The 20926-nt window shown below is 46.4% G+C and overlaps 1 protein-coding gene across 2 annotated transcripts; it reads left to right on the forward strand.

Annotated features, from left to right (window-relative positions):
- The first annotated feature begins 3787 nt into the window (after window positions 1-3787).
- On the forward strand, window positions 3788-7629 carry SIX6 (SIX homeobox 6). 2 transcript variants are annotated; one of them, XM_044773137.2, is made up of 3 exons: window positions 3788-3932; window positions 4103-5090; window positions 6030-7629. In XM_044773137.2, the coding sequence occupies exons 2-3, from the start codon at window positions 4519-4521 to the stop codon at window positions 6196-6198; spliced, it is 741 nt and encodes a 246-aa protein (XP_044629072.1). In that variant the 5' UTR covers window positions 3788-3932; window positions 4103-4518; the 3' UTR covers window positions 6199-7629. The 2 variants fall into 2 exon arrangements, with proteins under 2 accessions (XP_044629072.1, XP_070369815.1); XM_070513714.1 differs by lacking the exon at window positions 3788-3932 and having other exon boundaries at window positions 3999-5090.
- Window positions 7630-20926: the final 13297 nt, after the last annotated feature.

A 20926-nucleotide genomic window follows, 5' to 3' on the forward strand; every position in this document is an offset into this window, starting at 1 on the left:
CTAGGAGCAACCACAAACCAGAGGTCAAAACAGAGTTGCATAGTCAGGCTAACATTTTTTAAGAACATTACTGCTAATTAATCAATACTTTCAAATGGTACATTTTCCCACATTTAAATTTATAAAAATTTCCTCAATGACATAAGCAATTTTGCATCATTTAAAAAATAACTATTGAACAATTTTTCAAATAGCAACAAAAATATCCTAATCTCTTAAAACTAGATCAATATTTTAATTGTAATACGTTTTGCCAGTTAATTTTACAGTGCCGGGAAATCTACAAAACATTTCTCAAATGATGTTTGTTCTCAGGAATATACAACAAAGAGGCATCTCTGTTCTTTGTTGCAAGGTGCATACTGGCAGAGGAGGAATGCATGAAACAGAGCAAGCTACCTGAGGAACTTATTAGGATATTTAGTACTTTAAAACTAGGGTATTGAATTAATTCCATAATCTAAAGATCTGGACCACCAAATACATAAACAAACATATAGCTATATTTATGCATATGGTGTCATCTGAAAATCAGAACACTAGATTCATGAATAAATATTTGAGAGTGTGAAATTTTAATACTGTAATTTCAAAGACAGTAAAATGTCTTTAAACTTTCTAACTTTTTTACATTATTCTCATGAATGGCAACACAGGGCTTTGAGGCCCGCGGAAGGGAAACCAAGATCTCTCCCCCAAAAGTCGAAAGGGACATACACAAAAGGCTGGGACCTCATTGTCTCCTAGTCTGTGACTCACATCAGCACAAAGGTCTTTATCAAGGAATTCAGACGTGTGCAACCACTACATTCTTAAAAAATCCCTGACTATGTGAAATTGTGTAGGAAAGAAAGCAAAGACACATCATTTATAGTACAGGCGTTTGATTTAGGAATAAAGTCAAAGAAAAGGTAAGACATGACGAGAGGACAAGACAAAACAAGACAAGAGATTGGAACCTAAAGGTAAGAATGTGTGGACACGAAGCAGCGCTGTCCACTGGCAACTCATTCCGCAGGGTGTAAGCGGGGCTCCTCGCGTCCCTCTACCCTAGCGAGGAAAATCACAAGGGGCAAAAGGAGGGCGAGACCAATAAGAAGTCCCAGACCGAACTCTGAAGGTTTCTGGTCTGACCCTCACTACCCGCTAGGAGCACTTTGCCCTGCTGCCGCCGCACTGAAGAACTAGACAGAATCTGTCCGGAGGCATTGTCTTCTACATGCTTTTTCGCCATAAAGGAAAACTCTGAGTCTGCAAAAAGCAGAATAGACGTCTGTGGATTCCCAGGGAGAATCCAGCGTTTGCCCCAGGCCTCCCACATCTAACTGCAAACCAACCACAGAAACTTACAGAGCTGCCCAGATAGGCCCGAGGCCAAGGGCTGCCGCGGCGCTTTCCAGGTTTCCTGGTCAAGCGCAGGAGAAAAATAAAGTCGGGGGAGGCAAGTAGGAGGTTGCCTGGAGGGTTGGCGCAGTTTCAAAATCGGTGAAAATCTATCCTTCCGTAAAATTAAGAAAAGTCAACTCGAAGGTCCAGTTTTGCCTGGCAATCCCGAGAGAAGTGCGCTTTAAGGGTGGGGCGGGAGTCACCGCCTTCTCACAATGGGGTTATTTCTAAGGAAACCGGCGGAGGTTCTCTCCCTTCCAGGGATGAGAGGCTCACGTATTTCTTCCGTTTGTCCCTTCCCGCGTGAAGCTGATGAACAAATACGTGCCCCGAGACAGCATCTTTCTTTTGAGTTAATAAAATTAAACCAAGGCCTCTGCGCTAGCGAAGACGGGCTCTCCTGGCAGCAGCCCCGGGCCTCCGGACACCTCTCGGTCCCCGCCCGCCCGGCGCCCGGACGCCGCGTCCGGCGGGGCTCGGACTCTGCCACCAGCAGCCGGCGCCCCTTTCCGGCGGCTCAGGCTTTCGGTCCCGGTCGCCAGAGATCCCCAGACACGCGGAAGCCAAAGGGCCCTAGCATCTAATATTTGCAGAACTATTGTCCAAGAAATGGGATAGTTGTTCCATTTCCTGGATAGGGCACCTAGACTGGGAAAATTAACACTTGTTCACAAAGACTAAGGGTAAGAAGACACCTTTCCCCGAATTTGCCGCTTTCAAACCCTGCAGCAAAGGCGCGCGGGGAGGCGCGGTCCCCCGGGGCACCGGCAGCTTCTAGCCCGGGGCGGCCGGGCGCCGCGGTGGGCCGGCTGGCGCGCGGGCCGGGAGGTCTCGCCGACCCCGGCGCTCCTGGCTCCGGCGCGGGAGGGCCCACGGGGAGCGCCTGTGCTAGGGCGAGGCGGCCCGGGAGACCTCTGAGAGGGCAAATTAGGAAACTGCAAACTGGAGCAGGGACTGCTTTCCTTCCCCGGCCAGAGGCGCCGGGAACCCAGCCCTCCCGGGTCCCGCCCACCCCTGCCCCGGCCCCACGGCCGCCGGGTTTTCTACACTGCGTGTCCTGGGCCCTCGAATGCGACGTTTCTCACGGAAAGTTGTCCTTCTGGCGGATTCGGAAGTCGCCCCAAGGTAGAAAAGATTTGTGCTTTGACATTATCTTCATTGCCCTCTCTATTTTGGCCCTGCCCTGTCGCATTTCAAGAAAATGAGCTTTTAGAAAAGAAAGCCTCTCCGTTGAGGCGGCTGGCAATCTCACAGAAATGATGTAAATGGTTGCGGGGCTTTTATCTTCCCCTTTCCTGTTTTTTTCGAGTGAACTGTGAAGATCTGTGAAAATAATATCAGGGTTTTCCGTCAGAACGAGCTTTGCCCTGCACTCAGGCGTAGCATGATCTGACCCGACACCTCCAACCATCTGTGCTATCTATCTGCCTTCTGATTTACCAGAGCTGTACAAGCGGCATACAAATTGTACTTGATACTAACGAAAAGACAGCCGGCCCGGTCCAGTTCGGCGAACATCCCTGTCTGACTCCTTTCTAGGGAGGGACCTCCAAAGATGGTTCTCCTGGCATTTTCGTTGGACTCCCCTCTCTCGATTTTCTTCAAACTAAACAAACCCTTCTCGAAGGCCCAGGTGAGACAGTGGTTTATTTTGAGGAGGCCTCAGAAAACGCTATGATGTGGATGTCAATGGAGAATCAATAAAAGTTGCCAATTCAAACTGCTGGCCCCAAGGCAGGCCCCCAGCAGGCCCTTCCTCTCTGCAGAGGGGTCGGTGCTCAGCGGCTCAGGAAGCGCTTTCTGCACCGCCCCCCCTCCCCCCCCCCCCCCCCGCCAATTTCTGTGGTTCCCCCTTCTCTATTTTTCTTTTACTGAATTACTTTTGGGCTAAAAGGCCAAGGTCAGAGTTTTCATCCCCAGCTCAAGAGTTAAATGTTCTAACACAGGGCAGGGCAAAATTAGCCTGCAAGAGGAAGACCAAATCGATATTTTAAAAAAGATCTTTGAAATAAGCTTTTAAGTTGCTGTCCTGACCTACGAATGACTTCTCACTCTAGATGTGTCTATTCTGCACTCTTGTTCAAGTCCATTAAACTGGGGGGAAAAACTGAAAAGTATAAACTTTTGGAGGGTGCGATGCCCCTTTTCTTGCGAGTGTGTGACTTCATGGTCAGCACCCGTGTTATCAGGTGTGTGTGTCCTAGCTCATATCTAAAGTGATTTCAGAGGCTTTTGAAGGCGGTGGGGTTAGAGTCCAAACTGACCTCTTCTACAGATGCCCGGTCCCGTTCCTTCTGCTTCAGAGTCGCTTCCCACTCGGCTGCCTTGGCAGCAGGAAAAGGGGGAAGGGCTTGCCGGGATGAGTGCTGGGAAGAAATGAGGCGATTCACTTCCCCTCCCTCCCCATTAGTGCGTTTCCTGCAAGGTTTTCTGTTTCGTTACAACTAAACTTGGCGAATTCTCGGAGGATTTCGATTTGGCCGAGTCCGCTTTGTCCTCTGGAGACCTCTTGACCCAAGCAGCGCATTGCCCCAAAGTGGATTCCTGTAGGACTACTGCTTGGGGCAGGGGGCGGGGGAGGGGGGCGGGGGAGGGGCGGGGTGGGAGGCGGAGGAGGAGGAGGGAGGAACAAGGCTGGAGTGGGGCGGGTATCGAAACGCTGCCGCTCTCGCCTTTCTTTTTCTTCCAGCCACTCGCTCGTCTTTTCCTCCTCCAGGTTTTGCAGAATACTGAGGAAAAGTCCGCGGGCGAACGGCGGGCGCTGTCGAGAGCGGGGAGGTGCTGAAAAGGCCGGGGAGCGCTGGGCGCTGTCTTGATTGGCAGAGCAGGCCAGTGACTGACAGGGGGTCTCCATGGCGCCCGCTCCGCCAATCCGCCCACCCCAGTAGCGGCGCCCGCTCGCCGGCCTGCGTGCCCTAACTCAGCCGAGCCGAACCGAGCGGCGGAGCCGGCACCTCCTCCCATCCCTGCGCTCGCACGCTCGCTCGCTCCCAGCCGCCACCCCAGCCGCACGTCCCGGCTGCCCCGAACCTCTTCAAAGAGGAGAGCCTGGCGCACCCGGCCGGGCTCGCGGGCGTCTGCTGCGTGTCCCGCTCCGGGCTCAGCGTCCCTGCTGCCGCCGGGGCTGCCTCGATGTTCCAGCTGCCTATCTTGAATTTCAGTCCCCAGCAAGTGGCCGGGGTATGCGAGACTCTGGAGGAAAGCGGCGACGTGGAGCGCCTGGGTCGCTTCCTCTGGTCACTGCCCGTGGCCCCTGCGGCTTGCGAGGCCCTCAATAAGAATGAATCGGTGCTGCGCGCGCGAGCCATCGTGGCCTTTCACGGTGGCAACTACCGCGAGCTCTACCATATCCTGGAAAACCACAAGTTCACCAAGGAGTCGCACGCCAAGCTGCAGGCGCTGTGGCTCGAAGCGCATTACCAGGAGGCTGAGAAGCTGCGTGGACGGCCCCTGGGGCCGGTGGACAAGTACCGCGTGAGGAAGAAGTTCCCGCTGCCGCGCACCATTTGGGACGGTGAACAGAAGACACACTGCTTCAAGGAGCGCACGCGGCACCTGCTACGGGAATGGTACCTGCAGGACCCATACCCCAACCCCAGCAAAAAGCGTGAGCTCGCCCAGGCGACCGGACTTACTCCTACGCAGGTGGGCAACTGGTTCAAAAACCGCCGACAAAGGGACCGGGCGGCTGCAGCCAAGAACAGGTCGGTACCTGGAGGCCTCCAGGGCCTTGCGCTCACTGGGGAAGGGGCGGGCGAGCGCCCTTCCCCAGGGCCTGGCGACTTGGATTCGGCAGGGGTTGGGAACGCGGTTTGTCTCCGGTTATGGGCCCACTGCGTTCTGGGATCCTGGGCAGGGGGTTTCCTTCCGGGCTCTCGGTTCCTCACCCTCTGTCTCTCGTTCTCGGCGCCTGGGGGTCGCTCCAGCAGCAGGTTCCAGTCACCAAGACTGCATTGGGAGAGGGAAAGAAATAAAAATTAAAGTCCCGGAAACAATAAGGACTCCAAGGCCCAAAGCCAATTCTTGTCAGCCTGGGCCCAGGCTCCTATTAAGTGAAGCCTGGCTTATTAGCAATGTGGCAGGTCAGTGTTGTCATTTTTAAAGACCAGATGCATCCTTCTCTAATGCTTTGAAAATAGTTTTCGATAGACTTCTGTTTCTAAGAAGTGGGAAGTCGAGTTTTCCTCTTCCCTCGCAAGGGCGGCCTTGTCTCCGAAGAGCAAACTAGTAAGTTGGCTGAGGCTTTTCATTCCCCAGCGTGTGGGTCTCAATTAGCCAAACGTTTTGGCCAATAACCCAGCCTCTGCCCCCAGGCCCAAACGCCCCGTGCAACTCATTTATCCTGACAGTATTGTAAGTCTCCCAAAGGTGGCCTACAACCGGGAATGACCCTGCGAGCCCAACATCCCAAAGACTTGGGGAGATGGGGAGCCGAGAAAGGACTCGGAAGGAGAATGGGGCTGCAAGGCTCCCGTGGAGAGGCGGCCGGGGACTCCTGCCCTGCCTCTGTTGCCTCACCTTACCCGCTTTAACCACTCGGGTCTGAGCTAGAGCCGCTGAAGCTGGGCTTAAGGACTCGGGGGCGGGGGGCCACAGGCGGCTATGTTACCTGCTGTGACTCGTGTCCCTTTCCTTCCCCATAGACTCCAGCAGCAGGTCATGTCGCAGGGCGCTGGGCGGGCTCTAAGGGCCGAGGAAGAGGGCACGCCCGAGGTGCTGGGCGCCGCCGCCAGCCCGGCCGCCAGCCTATCCAGCAAAGCAGCCACTTCGGCCATCTCCATCACGTCCAGCGACAGCGAGTGCGACATCTGAGCTAGCCACCCAACACGCTTAGAAACAGAATCCGGCGGAAAAACAAGACAAACAAAATGAAGGAGGGAGGGAGGATGAGACCAAGCAAACCTAGGGCTTGCGAAGCCAGGTGGCCAGGGACCGGGGCCAGGGACCCACGGGCTCGGGTTGCGGTGTCCGCCCCGCGGCTCGGCTCCCCTGGCGCGCTCCCGCTGCTACCACACGGGCCTGCGGTGAGGCCCGACCCAGCGCCACGTTCTTCTTGCTTTGCTTTTTCCCAAGGATTTTGCTGGAAAGATACCTCCGGAACCCGAACTGCACGCTGAGAGCCTGCCCTGAATCTCCCGTGGGTATTTCACGTTGAAAGGACGGTGTTATATATGTATAACTTTTGCTTTAAAGTTTTTTTAAAAAAACAAAACAAAACATATATATATGCTGTTTATTTACTTATTTAAGAGACTGCCGTGGTAGGTTTCTCTATATCTTGGAAACTTGCCGTTGCTAAAGCGGCAGGGTGGAGCTGATGGGTTCTGTGTGAAGAAACCAAACAATAAAAACCTGGTGAGCAAGCTTTCTTAACTAAGGGGGCTGCTCTCAGATTCCCGAAAAAAAAAAAAAGATCATCCTCTTCCCCGGCAGGCAGGGGCTTTTGTGCAAATGGTCTCACTGAGAGTCTTCTCTCTATTTTTTGCCTTCTCTGATGTCTCCCGGTATATTTTTAAAACAACCCATAGTAGGTCCATAACCACCTCCTCGTCAAATTCTGTGTGTGTATGTACGTATGTGTGTATGTATGCTATATTTAAACCTAGAAATTGGCAATATGAGCACCCCTATAAGGCAACTCCCCACATCCCTAGCACAGGTAACTATGGCTTGTCCCCCTGACACTCACTTTTATGAAGTGTCAGTGGCTTTCAGGAACAATTTTGGAAGCCAAACTCGGGGACTCAATAGTGAGTTCCATTTTATAAAAACGCAAGACTATTCTGACACAGGCTTTGCAATGAGAAAGGCTTTCCATCTCCTTTGAGGCCCCTCCCACACAAAAGCAGTAGGCACCCATGATGGTGGTAGAGCGAGCATATACTGCATTTAGAATTGAACGCTTGTTAACACAAGACAAAAGAAGATAGGAGAGGTTGTAATAACTAAACTAGCATCTTCCTGCTGCAGAAGCGGTTTTTAATCAAACTCATTATTTTCAACAAAAGGGATACTGAGATGGGGAAAGGACATAATCATGTCACATACTGAGGTGAAATAGAAGACTGCAGAGAAATGACCGGTATTTTAAAAATCTGATCTCTGTATTAAACATGAAACAAGTAATTCAGAGCCTCATTGTCCTTTAATATAGCCTCAACTAAAAATATAAAGTATTCTTAGGATTTAATTTGTCCTCCTAAAGTATGCAGGTGCATGCAGGCACATAGACATACAGACACCAAAAAAAAACACACCCACTGTCCTTGCACAAAAAAAGTAAATGCTACCCAGAGAGTCTCTAAGCTTTTTTCCTGGTGAAACAGATTGCGTATTAAAAATTTGACACTGATCTTTAAATCACTTGAGCTGAACTTCCCTCCTCAAGCTCCCTCCCACCCCACTGGACCCCCTTTGATTTGCCTCTCTGTCCTTAACAGACACTCTTTGGTTCAGAAGCCTCCTCACTTATTCATGTAGAAGTGCCGACGTGCAAACCAAATAAAGATAAGTGAGGTCATGGAAGACAAAAAGCAGTCAAATGGCAAGATATGTGGAGGAAACCCAGAACATGAATAAGGGTTGATTTTTGGTTTCTGAATCGCTTAAATAGATTTGGCCTCATTTTGGGTTTTGCAAGTGATTGTCATTATATTCAGCAGCCCTTATCCAGAGAATTGTTGACAATCAAAACTCTCTTGCACAAGAGCCCTAGATGGAAGGAGTGGGGAAGTCTTTGTGATCAAGCTGGTGTTCTTGCAGAAAGGGAGCAAATACTCTTCTGTGGGTCCTGAAAGGCTAGGATGGTAGAGCTTCCTCAAGACTCTATTTTGGTTCCTAGAGCCCTTGGTAGTTCCTAGAATGCCGAGGAGCAGGGCCAGGTCTGAGTGAGACAGGGGAGGTACCTAGAGTACAAAATTTAAGGAGGCATTTCACTCTCAAGGTCAAGCAAGTGCAGCAAGTGCAAGGCATCTGGGAGTGAATGCCTCCTTAAATTTTGCCTTGTCGGTGCCTCCCTTGCTTCACTATAGTCCTTATTCTGCCAAGGAGTATTGCACTTCAATGAAAAATCATAGAATTTCCAGTCTTGTTCCCCAGCCCCAGCCCATCCTAAATATGGAGCTCTCCAGAATCAGCATTTGGAGAAGATAGTTAGCAAATTTTATCTTACTCTTAAGCTGATGCTTCCAGGTCCAAGAGGGAAGGGAAAGGACTAATTAGTGGAAGGATGTAAAGGAATTGGAGACTTCAAAAATCCTACCCCCCTCACCAGTTCCAATGGTACCTAAAGGCAGAAGGAAATGTCCATTTTGCATTCTCAAGAAAAAGGGTAACACTGCTAAGAACTAAGCTTTCTCTTTACAAATAACTTTTAAATAATGCTTAATTGCTTGGCAGAAAAAAGAAAGCCAAACAGTGTGACAGAGGATTTTTCTTGCTACTTTGGTGAAAGCCTTTACAGTACATCTAATTTGCTAAAAGTAACATGCTGCCTAAGGATTATATTATAAAGTAACTCTTCTGTTTCACCAATCTGTAGATTTATCTAATTTCACTTTAGAATCTTAAGGAGTGGTGTATTATTTAAAAGATTTTTTTAATGTTTATTTTTTAAATGTTTATCAGTTAGGTGGCTTTTGCTTTTGTGAATATTCTATTCTTTGATGATCATGTGTTGGGAATTGGTCCAAATCTTAACACAGAGATTTATTTTATTTTAATTGGTCCAAATCTCCCCACGGACAGGTATTGTAAAGGTTTTTGCTTTCCTTTGAAGATTTTTTTCCTTATCAGTTTTATCCTGGTCTGGAAAGGGTTTTATTTTATTTTATTTTTATTCCAGGTAGTAGCAATGCTGAAGGTCTCTGAATTTGGAGAACTCTTCATATGATGGGTTTCCTTTCTTTCTTTTCTTGAAATTCTTTTCCTGTAACAATTTCCCAAAAAGCAGTTACCCCAGCAGAATGGAAAGAAGCTGCATTTTTCCATCTCAACGGACCTGACCAATGGGAGGATTTAACCCCCAGCCCCAGCTCAGGCTCCTTCACCGGTTGTCACTATTTCAACCACCCGCCAGTTCCACCCAAAGCGCGGCGGCTCCCGCTCCGTCGCCGCGATGCCTCTCTCCTCCCCCGGAACGACGCCCCCCGCCCCGCCGCCGGGCCGCCACCCGGGTACAGAAATCTGGGAGGGAGGGGCTGAGGGGCTGGGGAGGGGGGAGGACGTGCTCTTTGTTTACATTAAACAAATGACAGGCAAAGAGCTCAAGCAAAATCTTCCTTGACCTCGTTCTCTCTCCCTAATTTTAACAGAAAGGAAAAAAATACTGTATCCAAAGGGAACGCGAAAGGGGCGGCGGCAGCGGAGAAGCAGCTCCCCGCCTCATTCAGCGGGGCCGCGGGAGCCGGACGGTTTCCGCTCCCTTTGTGAGGCGGGGCCGGGCCGGCGGCGAGCGGGGGGTCTGCCGGGCGGCCGCGGCTGTCAGGCGGCTCAGCGTAATCAGGGCTAATGACGGCGGCCGGCGCTCGGCGGGACAATGCGCGGGCCGCGGGGCTTTGTCGGCCTGAATGGCTAATAGGTCTGCCCGGGGGCGGCGAGGGGGGCGCCGTCGGCCAGGAGGCGGCGGCCAGGGGAGAAGGGTCATTGTCCGCGCACGGCCCGGGCGCCGAGGCGCGTCCCTCCGCCGCGCGGCCGCCCCCGGCCCGGCGGCCGACAGGCAGGCGGCAGGGAGCCCCCTGCAGGCCGGCTGGGAAACGGCGGCGGGCGCGGCGGCCCCGAGGGGAGGCGGCCCCGGGAGGAGGTCGGGCCCGAGCTCCGTCCCCGGGAGAAGCCCGGAGTGGGCCCACGGGTCCCGGGGAGGTGGGGCCTTCTCCAGGGCCCGATCGCGGCCCCGGGAGGTGACAACTCCACACACCCAGCTTTCCGCCCAGCGCCCTGGGAGCTCGGAGGCGTGCAGGCCTCGAGCCACTCCCACTGTTCGACTGCCTGGCTCAGAAAGCTCCGGGAGGGAAACCGCCCAAACCGGGGTCAAACGAGAGCAACACCAAGCTGGGGGACAGACGCACGACCGCGCGCTCGGCCTCGGCGGCTGGCTGCGCCGCGCTCGCAGAGCCTGGCCGGGAGGATGCGGCGCCGGGCCCGCGCGTGAGGGGCCTGCGTCGGTCCCCGCGGCAGCCCGGCCCGGCCCGGCCGCAGAACAGCGGTCCCACCGCAGACTGTCGGCGGCGCCGAGCGAGGCGCTGGAGCGCGGAGGCTCCACACTCAGGGAGCGGGATCTGCAGGCGCTGAGGCCCCGGGGAGGCGGTGCGCGCCCCGCAGATCGGCGGCGGCCGTCGGGGCGGGCCCGGGAGCAGGGCGCCCCGAGGAAGCGCGCCCGCAGCCGCCTGCTTTGGGAAACTGGCCGGCTCGCCGTTCGGCTCTTAGAAATCTCCGCAGGCCGGATCCGGCCGTGCAGCGCTCTTTGCCAGGATCTGCACGCCCACGCTTCTTTACACCTACCCCTCCGTGAGGACGAGCTCTTTTCTCCCGGTTCGCCCCCTTGTCTGGAGACAAAGAGGCGTGAGGGCGCCCCCCGGCCTGGCCACGCGTGTTCCGCGCGCCCGCGCTCCCCAGGCCGGGACGCCGCCCTGCCTCGCTGCCGGCCTCCCGGTGCGGCGAGCCGGGCCGCCTCGGAGCGATCTTGCCTGGTTCAGCGCGCTCCCGACCGACTCTTCCCCGCTTAACCTCGGCTAAACGTCTGCTTTGAAGTTTGTAATACATTTGTGCATTTAGTTGTCTATGTTTGACTCCCCTCGCTAGAGTGTAAGCTCCTTAAGGGCGAGGACTGAATCTTGCTCATCTTTATATTCCCAGCGCTGGCCGGAGTAGTAGGTGCTCAATAAATATTTTAAAACTGAGTGAATGAATGGATCCTTCTTGAAGCCTGTCTGTCCTGAATTAGTGGAGGAGCGCTGCTAGCTCTGAGCTCATTTGAACAGTGAAGATGACTAATATTGGCTGAACCCAAAGTTCACTTAAATCCTCCCAGCTCAGATTACTGCTCTCACCGACTTGTCAGGTTCTCTGGGATGATTCTCCCGCTAGACATACGGTTTTCTAGAATCCTGTGGCTTTGGGTTCATAACGTGAAAATTATCTCTCACACATTTTCCCAGACAATAAAGTGAGTCATCCCCTTAGGTTTCAAAAATTGTAGCTATTACTCTCTTTGAACCCTATAAAATATAATTCCAAATATTTTTGTCTGTTATAGAATGATAGTGGTTTCCCCTTCCAAGAAAATTCTTTCCCTTCTCGCTCTCTCTCCCTCCATCCCCTACTTTAGTCTTGACCTACAAATTAAAAAGTAAACACACAAAGAAATCACAAACTCAGACAAGGTGTCCAATTTTAAGACAGTGGATTGGCATTGCACCTCCATGCTCAGGCTAACCCAGGGGGGAAACACAGTTTTCGTTAGAATCTTAAATCACAAAAGTGAAAATCTACGGGCTACCAAACTCATCTCAATGTTAAAAATTTAATGGACAGAAGCAAGCCAACTGTAATTTTGAATTCCGATAAAATATGTATAAAGCTACTTCTTGGAAAGTCATTTTAGTCTGGCACTGTCAATCTGCAACCTGAGAATGTTGATTTACTATTTGTTTTTCCGGCTAAAGAGATTAGTCTGGAATTTTCTAGCATGAAATTACATATCTAAGTTCAGGTGGGGCGTATTAATTTGCTACACGAACAGTCTGGTTGATGGTAAACTAGTGTATTTTGCATTTCAAACATTTTTAGATATTCAGAATTCCTGTTAAAGATTTGCCCATTTAAATTAAGCACCATTTAAAGCATATTTTATTGCATTGGATATACTTACTTTCCATAAATTCATGATAAAGTGTACATTTCAAGTAAAGACTTATGTGTATATACTAGACATCTGATCTGATCGACAAAATTATTTTTGCAGCCAATTGTGAGTGTATGAGCTAGATTCATCAGTTTACAGTAGACAAGCAAGTAAGAACAGGAAAACTACATTTACTGTACGCAGCATGTAGCAGTGGATTGGTACCTGAGAGGGTGGCATCAAATACAACTTATTTAAAATACCTAATCACTGTGAATTTGGGCAAATCACTCAACTCTTTGAGCCTTAGTTTTTACTTCTGCAAAATGAGGTTGATAATATCCAGGGATATCGTGAGTGTCTGGAATAATGTGTATAAAGCACCTAGCACAGACTCACATATGACAGGTGTTCAGTGAATGAAACCTCCCTTTTCCCATTTTTCCTAGTTAAATGCTAGGGCAAAGAAATAGGCTGTACAACACCCTTTAAAACAATTTTTAATAGATGTCATCTATAATTTGGAATTTTGTTGAATTTAAGTGCTAAATATTGTCCTTAGTACCAGAAGCAGCTCTACTCACCACTCCCGGTAGGGAAGACCCAGTGTGTTGGTTTCCCAACAGTGGTAATGGATGGGCTTGTGCTAATGCACCACCATTCTTTCCTCCACTTTTTACTCTGCCTGGAGCTGCTTGTCCTCTGTATGAAGCTCTCCAAAGAGATCCTGGCCCTTCCTGCACGTCAGAATAATCCCAAATATAAAGTATGATCACCAAAAAGACAACATAACCTCTTGGTGAAAATGCTCTTTTCTCCAATGGTCTGTTTCTTCCAGGATGTAGTGGTCCCACTTTACTTAAATTTGTATGACTCTTTGTAGCTAAAAATAAAGTCTTTGCATCTGCGCTACCTCGCTTCTTCACAAGAACCCTGTGAGGCAAGTCAGCAGGTATGGTGATTTCCACCTTCCAGGTAAGAAAACTGGGGGCTCACATGACTTGCTCAAAGTTACAGGACCAAGGGAAGAATCTAGATTGTGTAGGACTTGAAATTAACACAATTTTGAGGGGAGGATACTCTTTAGGATAAAGGACACAAAATTATAAGTACAAAATTGGGTATAAGAAAAGAAATCACAACAATTACGAAATTTTAAAACCTGGCAAATACAACAAATATCACAAAATCCAAACAATAATAAAATCATTTTATTAATTAACTGTCACATGTACCCTTAAAATAGGTTTTTCGCTACTTTTTTTTTGCTGTATGTTCTTTGATTACTTCTTTATGTGGCAATAATTTTGTAGTACAATCTCAAATAGAAAGATAATTTAGTCTTTCCTCTATTATGGGTTGATTTCAATATTTTGTATTCATAGTTTAGAAAATCCTTCAGTTTCATAGCTCATTATTGGTAATATAATTTTCAAGATTGGTATGAAATTAGGGAAAGCCTCTATGAAGTTCCTTTCATATATGAGCAGTAAGATTTCAGTACATTTCAAGCTTCCTTGAACAGTGACCCACTTTAAATAATTTTTGCAATGACAACACTCATTAACCAGTTTGTGATCAAGAGCCTCACCGCATTCATGTTGTGATCCATAAATCAGCACAGTAGGCAGTAGGAATACTCCCACAAGACATCTCCACACTGAAACAGCTAACAATAGCCTAACAGTACAGAGAAGTAACAGCAAACCATAAAAATATATGCCACTATACCCAAACCAACTGTATCTCAACTCCAGTTCCCTTTAGCTACTGGAACACAAAAACGACTGTGGTTACTCCAGTGCCACCCAGCACTAGGGAAAATGTGACAAGGTGAAAATAGGAGTGGCAAGAGACAGTGATCTATTGCAGTTAAATTATCTTATTTTGCAAATTTTACAAAAAGGCATGATCATGTGAACATATTGCTAGGATCCCTCCCAGGGCCTTGAAAGTGGCCTGTGCAAGTGAGGTATCTTTGAAACCTGGGCACCACTTGCTTCAAGATAATTCTGCCTCTGCACTGGCCCAACGACTGTCGACGAGAACTGGTTTTCTGACTCCAAGTCTTGTACTCTTTTCTGTTATCTGGGACATCATGTATTTCCCAGAAAGTTCTGACACGGTTCTACTCAAATCTGTTTTAAAAAATGGTTCATTGATGGAGGGAGGGAGTTTAAGACTGTGGGAAGAGTTGGCCCTGGATAGAACTATGAGATGACAGATTACCCCTTAGACTAGGTTACCTTTCTTTCTGGGGGAGCTTCACCTTGCCTCCTTACAGGTGCCACCTCCCAAACTGTCAAAAACCTTTCAGGGCTCTTCACCCTCCCTTCATGAAAATCTATTCTCAGTTGTCGCCAAAATGTCAGATAAACCAATTCACATCAACGTACAAATAGCTACTAAAAGCTTAATGAATTACCTACAGATGGGGTCCTCCGAGGGTACTTACTAACTGCTAGGAGATAATCCTTTAATTTAATAACTCCAAATCTCTAATGGTAGCAATTCAGACATCACTAGTAGGCTGGTAGAAAATTATTTTTGGTTGGAAGGGAGCCAGGAATCCATCAAGTCATTCCAGGGAAGTAGACGACTGCTTTTTGGGTCAGCTATCACCAATACTAAAAATAAAATAAAGTAAAATAAACTTGCTGGGCCCCCAGCTTTTCCCTCAAGTTGCAATTCCTTCTCTATCATTCCCTTCACCACTAAACTTTGTGAGAGAGTCAGCTACATTCTCTGCCTCCATTTCTTCATTATATACTCACTCCTTAACCTCCTGCAACCTGGCTTTTACTTGCATCATTCCATCAAAAGTGTTCCATCAAAACTGTTCCGTCAAAGACCCTACTTGGTCCTCAAACTGCTCAACCTGTTGATCTTCAATACTGGTGAGGATCCCTTCCTTCCAACCAGGGCCAGGATTAGCTTGAGGCAAGCAAGGTGCATTAAGTACAAAATTTAAGGAGGCACTCTCTCTCAGAGTCCTACAAGTTCAGGTTGCCATCTGACAGTGATTACCTCCTTAAATTTTGCACCATAGATGCCTTGCTTCCCTCACACTAGCCCCAGCCCTGCTTCCGAAACATCTCTGAGCTTCTCACTGTATTCAGAGCATCGCCTGCAATTTGCTGCCTTCATGCCTTTGCTCACGCTGCAGGTGAGCATGGACCTCCATGCTGTGTGCCTGTCCTGCACATTTTCCTACCTCCTTCTGGTAGCAGCACCCTTAGGAAATTGCTCCTAACCAATTAAGTGTTTTCCTGGTGGGGTGTCAAACACAATATCTCCCTCCCCAACTCATAGCAAGTCTTACCACCAAGCTGAGCCAGGCCTTTCCAAAAATTTCTGAATTGGAAGCAGATGGGCTACTCTTTCTTCACTTGTGGATTGAGAGCAGTAAGAATATGATGCCAAAGTTATTGGCAGCCATATCACCTGCTACAAGAAGGAGCCTTGAGGAGAAGCAGCAGGATGGAGGAAGGAGAGACAGAAAAAGCTAAAGCTAATAAAGTCTTTGTATGCTGTTGGCATTGAAGCTAGCGCCAGCCTCATCTTTTCTGGTCTTGGTTACAGAAGCTAATATATTACCCTCCTACTTTTTCTTTCTCTGTTTAAGCTACTTTGAATTTCTGTCACTTGCAAACTGGAGTGCTGAAATATTACACAGAAGTTCTTCCTTTTCTCTCACCCCATCTCCACAGGTACACGGACCCAACTTTCACGGCTTAGCTCAAAGGCCATTTTCCTACCAGAGACTTCCTTGATCCATAGGATTTAACTGATCTCTCCCTTCTCTGAACTGCTGTGGCATTTTGTACATCTTTCATAGTTATTTAGCTTCATGTCTTATATTTCCTACTATACTATATATTTTTCAAGGGCAAGATCCCTAATCTTTGTAATTCTCTAAGAACTGAGTACAGGATCTTAGACACAGCAGAAAATAATTTTTGCTGAATGAGTGAATTAAATGGATGAATGAACATAAGTAAATGATATCTGGAATCTCTGTGTTTCATTTCAGGAAATTCTAGTCTGAATAATCTGAAGTTCTAAGAAAAAAATATTTTTTTCCCAAAAGAAAAAACAAAGAAGGAATGGCCCACTGATTGCTAGGGAAAGATGGTGAATGTTAAAGGGTGCCAGAGATTTTTAAAAGGTGGGAAAATGAGACCTTATATTTATTTAAGGTCTCGTAGATAGATACTCATATCTAAATAAATAAACTCTGGAATGATATACAAGGAACTATAACAGCAGTTTCAAGTTTGGGGGAGCAACTGAGCAGATGGGGGTCAGAGATGAGAGGGAGATTTTCACTGTATACTTTGTATATTTTAATTTTTTAACCAGGTAAATCATTGCCCATTAAAAAGTTAAATTAAAACTAAATGCATAAAATAACTAAATAAAGTGGTTTTGTTGTGGAGATCATTCACCTACAAGATGAAAGGAAAAACCTACTTTCCTGATGTAATGTGCATGCAGTGATAGCACCACGCTCTGGTTTTAAAAGTGTGATAGCTCAAATCAGTTATATAGAAATGAAAATGACACGTCCCAGAAAATTCTGTTAGAGTTCTCGACAAATGGAGCAAACACCTCTGCTGATGATAATGCTCTAATGTTGAAGATAAATGCAAAGTGTTCAAACAAAATTGTTTCATATAAAAAAGTAAAGGGTAACAGAAAAAGAATTCTTCATCTACTAATTAGAGTTTTTCTTTCCAGTAAAAAAAAAGGTCCTTTTCTTAGAACTTATTGAAATTTATACTTTCAGACAGCTGAATTTTGTTGTATGTAAATTATATCTCAATAAAACTGATTTTAAAAACGTAAAATGTTAGATAGAAAGAGACTTCAGAGATTTTATCTAGTCATTGCCAATCTTTTATCCAAGGATTCCATTTATTTTGTTTTCAATTATGGACTCCCATATCTTGAAAGATTTTATGACCTAAATGAAATCATATAAACCACTCTGATGGATAATGCTAATCAGCAATAAAATTAAGTAGGTTTATAGACAAAAAAAGTCTTAACTTCATTCTGCTGGTTTAAAAGTTGAAAGTCAGGTCTTTTGACACAATCTACTTAGGTACTAGTTTATGATTAGCTAAAATAGCATCTCTGCTAGCTCAAGGAAGCAGCTTGATATTTGATCTCTAACATCGTAACTAGTAAAACTATAATATCTTAACTTGTATAAATCAGAAATTCCATTCTTCTCATGAAGAAGTACTTTCACTGTTGACACCCCAACGGTATCACTAACACTATTGCAAGTACTCAAACTGGTCAGAAATCCACCCACACATTCAATCATCCTATAATCACACATTCATTCATTCAACATGTATTGGGCACATAACATATTTCACCTTTCTACCCACACTAAAAATCTCTTCAGCTTTTAACAGTTTAAGTAATTATCAGCAAATGACTGTCCAATACGCAGAGATCAGAAAGGAGCAATTAGCCATGTTAAATGAGTTCAAATTTCTAAACTCAGCTAAATTAAATTCTCAGACCCAGAAGGAACTTGCTGAGGTGGTCTCTGAGTCACTATCAGAAATCTTAATCAATGGACAATGGGAGAGATGCCAGAATCTTGGAATGGGAAGATAATCTCCTTAGCTCAGAAAGGGGAAAAAGGGTAGATTTTAGAAACCATAGAATGAGCCATAGTTCTGTAACCGCAGGGAGGACCACGGTGCCGTGCCATAGTCACCATCCTAAGTCAACATTTTTATTCTGGACTTGGAGGACGGTTAAAAAAAAGTCACATTTTGAAATGAACAGAATTATAACACAAAAGAATACTTAATATGATGGATGATAGAAATAAAATTCAAGATGATCTTACTGCTCTGAAATATTGGACCCAAACTAGCAAGATTAAGCTTTAATAAGTCTTTCCCAAACTTCCAGACTTTAACAAACTATGACTACAAAATAAGGCCACAGGTCACACTTCCAATAAATTTGGAAATTACAATAGACACTCCTGCTTGATTGAAGCAAACCACCTGACAGTTCCCAAGGTTGTGGTACAGTGTGCTTACGTTGTTCTGCCATGACCACTTTGTCATGATGCCACGCTCCTGCTACTGCATGAGACTGCCACGCCACCGGGAACAGCTGTCTCTGCTTACGATCCTCCCACTGTAACTTCGTCTCTGGCCTCAAGGAAAAAGATTCTGTTCTCCCCTTTTCACCTCCACCCATGTGGGGCAGACTCTCCACTAAAATCCCTGAGGTGCAGCTAATGTGAAGCCACAACTGCTGAATAAAATTTTACTTAAGGGTTAGAGGATAACAGAAAGGAAGCATAAAGCAGGAAATACAGCTGCAACCGGAAGTGACTATTCAGAGCCCATGGACTAAGCCACCACCCGGTCCTTGGAAGAGCTCCTGGCCTGCTCTTCCTGCCTGGACCATCCGCTCACTGAGAGTGCTTTGATCTCTTTACCCGTGAGAGTTCAAGCTACATTCTACCCAAGGCCCAGAGAGAGAAACAAGTTCACCTACTCTACCTTTCAGTCTAATCGGCAGTTACAGGTAGCTGGAAAGTTTAGGTCTCCATAGCATTCAACTATGCCACCTAGTGAGATGTGGGTTTGGTAGAAACTGAGCCCTGAGATGTCAGGGTCAGTCAATACAGTAAACAAAAGAGTAAGCTCCAATATGGGGACGCATGGGTCCCAGGCCAGATAAGACAGTAGGAAAAGGTCCCTGGGAGATACCAAGAGCCAAAGGAAAAAAAGTCTATGGTTCAGAGGGGAACTCGGGGTACAATGAAAGCATCAGGAGAGGTTCATTAGCTATTTCTCAGGACAGATTATGTCTGGGGATTCATCTTCCAAAGGCAAAGTCAGAGAGAAAACTGAATATATGAGGACATCACACCCAAAAGCCTGTTCCCTAGGGCAGGACCTCAGGGTAAAAGCCACTAAAAGGAACAGGGCTCCTTGGAGAAGTGGTAGATTTCAGAGCTGGGGCAGAACAAGCCTGAATGATCTTACGGTACCAGAAAACAAGGAGGCTCTCAAAAAGGATAGGGCAAGTCAAAAGGATGCAGGCCAACCCAAAGGAGTCCTGCAATGGCCAAATTTGGGTCAATTTGAGCCAATAATCGTAGTACTGGATTATAATCCATAGAGTAAAATAAATATCCATGAGTCCATACTAATATAAATTGCTGAATAAAGAAATAAATGGGGAAGAAAGGACAGCTCTTCCTTACAGAATACATCTAATTAATAAATGCAGAGAGAATAAGAAATACAAAGTCACTATTAGGCAAATACTGCAACAATAATTTTTGCAGACAAGATCCATATATGGGTGCAAGAATCAGTGGGCAAAAGTTTGAAGAGAAAAAGAATATTAGCCCACTCTCAAAGTATCCCAAGGTAGTTATCAATTACAAAAGGGAAAATAGCAACTTTACAGTGAAGAAACCTGACATGACAAACTTAACCATGTGATCAAGGTTAGCATCACCAGTAATAAGACATATTAACATCATGTGTCTCTGTTATGATGTCCTGAGAAGGACACAAGATGACTTGTATGATATTCTTGCCAAAAATGTATAACCCATCATGAAAATACACCATACAAACCAAATTGAGGGACATTCTACAAACTAACTAGTATTCTTCAAAAGGATCAAGGTTATGAAAGACAAGGAAAGACTAAAGAATGGCACAGATCGGCAGAGACTAAAGAGACACACAACTAAAGGCAATGTGGGGTCCCAGATTGGATCCTGAAACAGAAAAAAAGCCATTGGGAAAAAAGTGGTGAAATTTCAATAAGGTTCATAGTTTAGATAACAGTAATGTACTAATGTTAATTTCCTGGTTTTTCCATTGTACAATGGTTTTGGAAATAATTAACATTAACAGAAGTTGGGTGAAGCATATGTATGAAATCTTTGTACTATTTTTGCAAATTTTCTGTGTCTAAAATTATCACAAAATAAAAAGTAAAAAATGTCATCATCCATTCTGGAGTCAATATATTCTTTATGATAGGAAGGCTCCAGCACATTTGTGCTTCCAGGTGTGAGTGGTAGAGTGTCAAATAGATGTGTGTTTATTCATTTGTTAAATCAACCTGCAAAAACCAAGAAAAGTAAGTAATTTTGCATAATTTTAATTCACCTAAATGAAAAACATTAAATTGATTTCCTCTCATCAAAAAAAAAAAGAAAGAAAGAAAGAAAGAAACTGAGGGAACATCAAAGAACATCCTGTATTAAGATTACCAAATTGCTTTAGCTGAGTCACCATAAATCACCACGGGCATATTGTTTTTTAATTTGTATGTACTCATTAATGTGGCATTCCCTAATCAATGTTTTTTAGGATCCTTTAAAATCTAGTTTCTCACCCTTGAATCTCTGCCACAAAATACAACACACTGTTGCCTCTGAACTTCTTAAATTGAATGACTGCTATTGTCTTCTGCATAGCTTCTTTTGCTGTCCTTCTTTAAAAGGCGTTAGTAGTTATTCCGAGGAAATCAAAGACTCATGACTACTTTGTATCTCGAGTAAGATATGGCAATAAAGACTACTCCTGATTCTTTTCTCCCCTTATTATGCAGAGTCAGAATTTGAGGGAAGTCCTGGGGCCCCTCCCCATCTCAGAGCAAGTTTCAAAAGGAGCTCACTGCCAGTCA

The sequence above is a fragment of the Equus asinus genome, chromosome 7, assembly GCF_041296235.1.
Source record: "Equus asinus isolate D_3611 breed Donkey chromosome 7, EquAss-T2T_v2, whole genome shotgun sequence".
In the NCBI taxonomy this organism is placed as follows: Eukaryota; Metazoa; Chordata; class Mammalia; order Perissodactyla; family Equidae; genus Equus; species Equus asinus.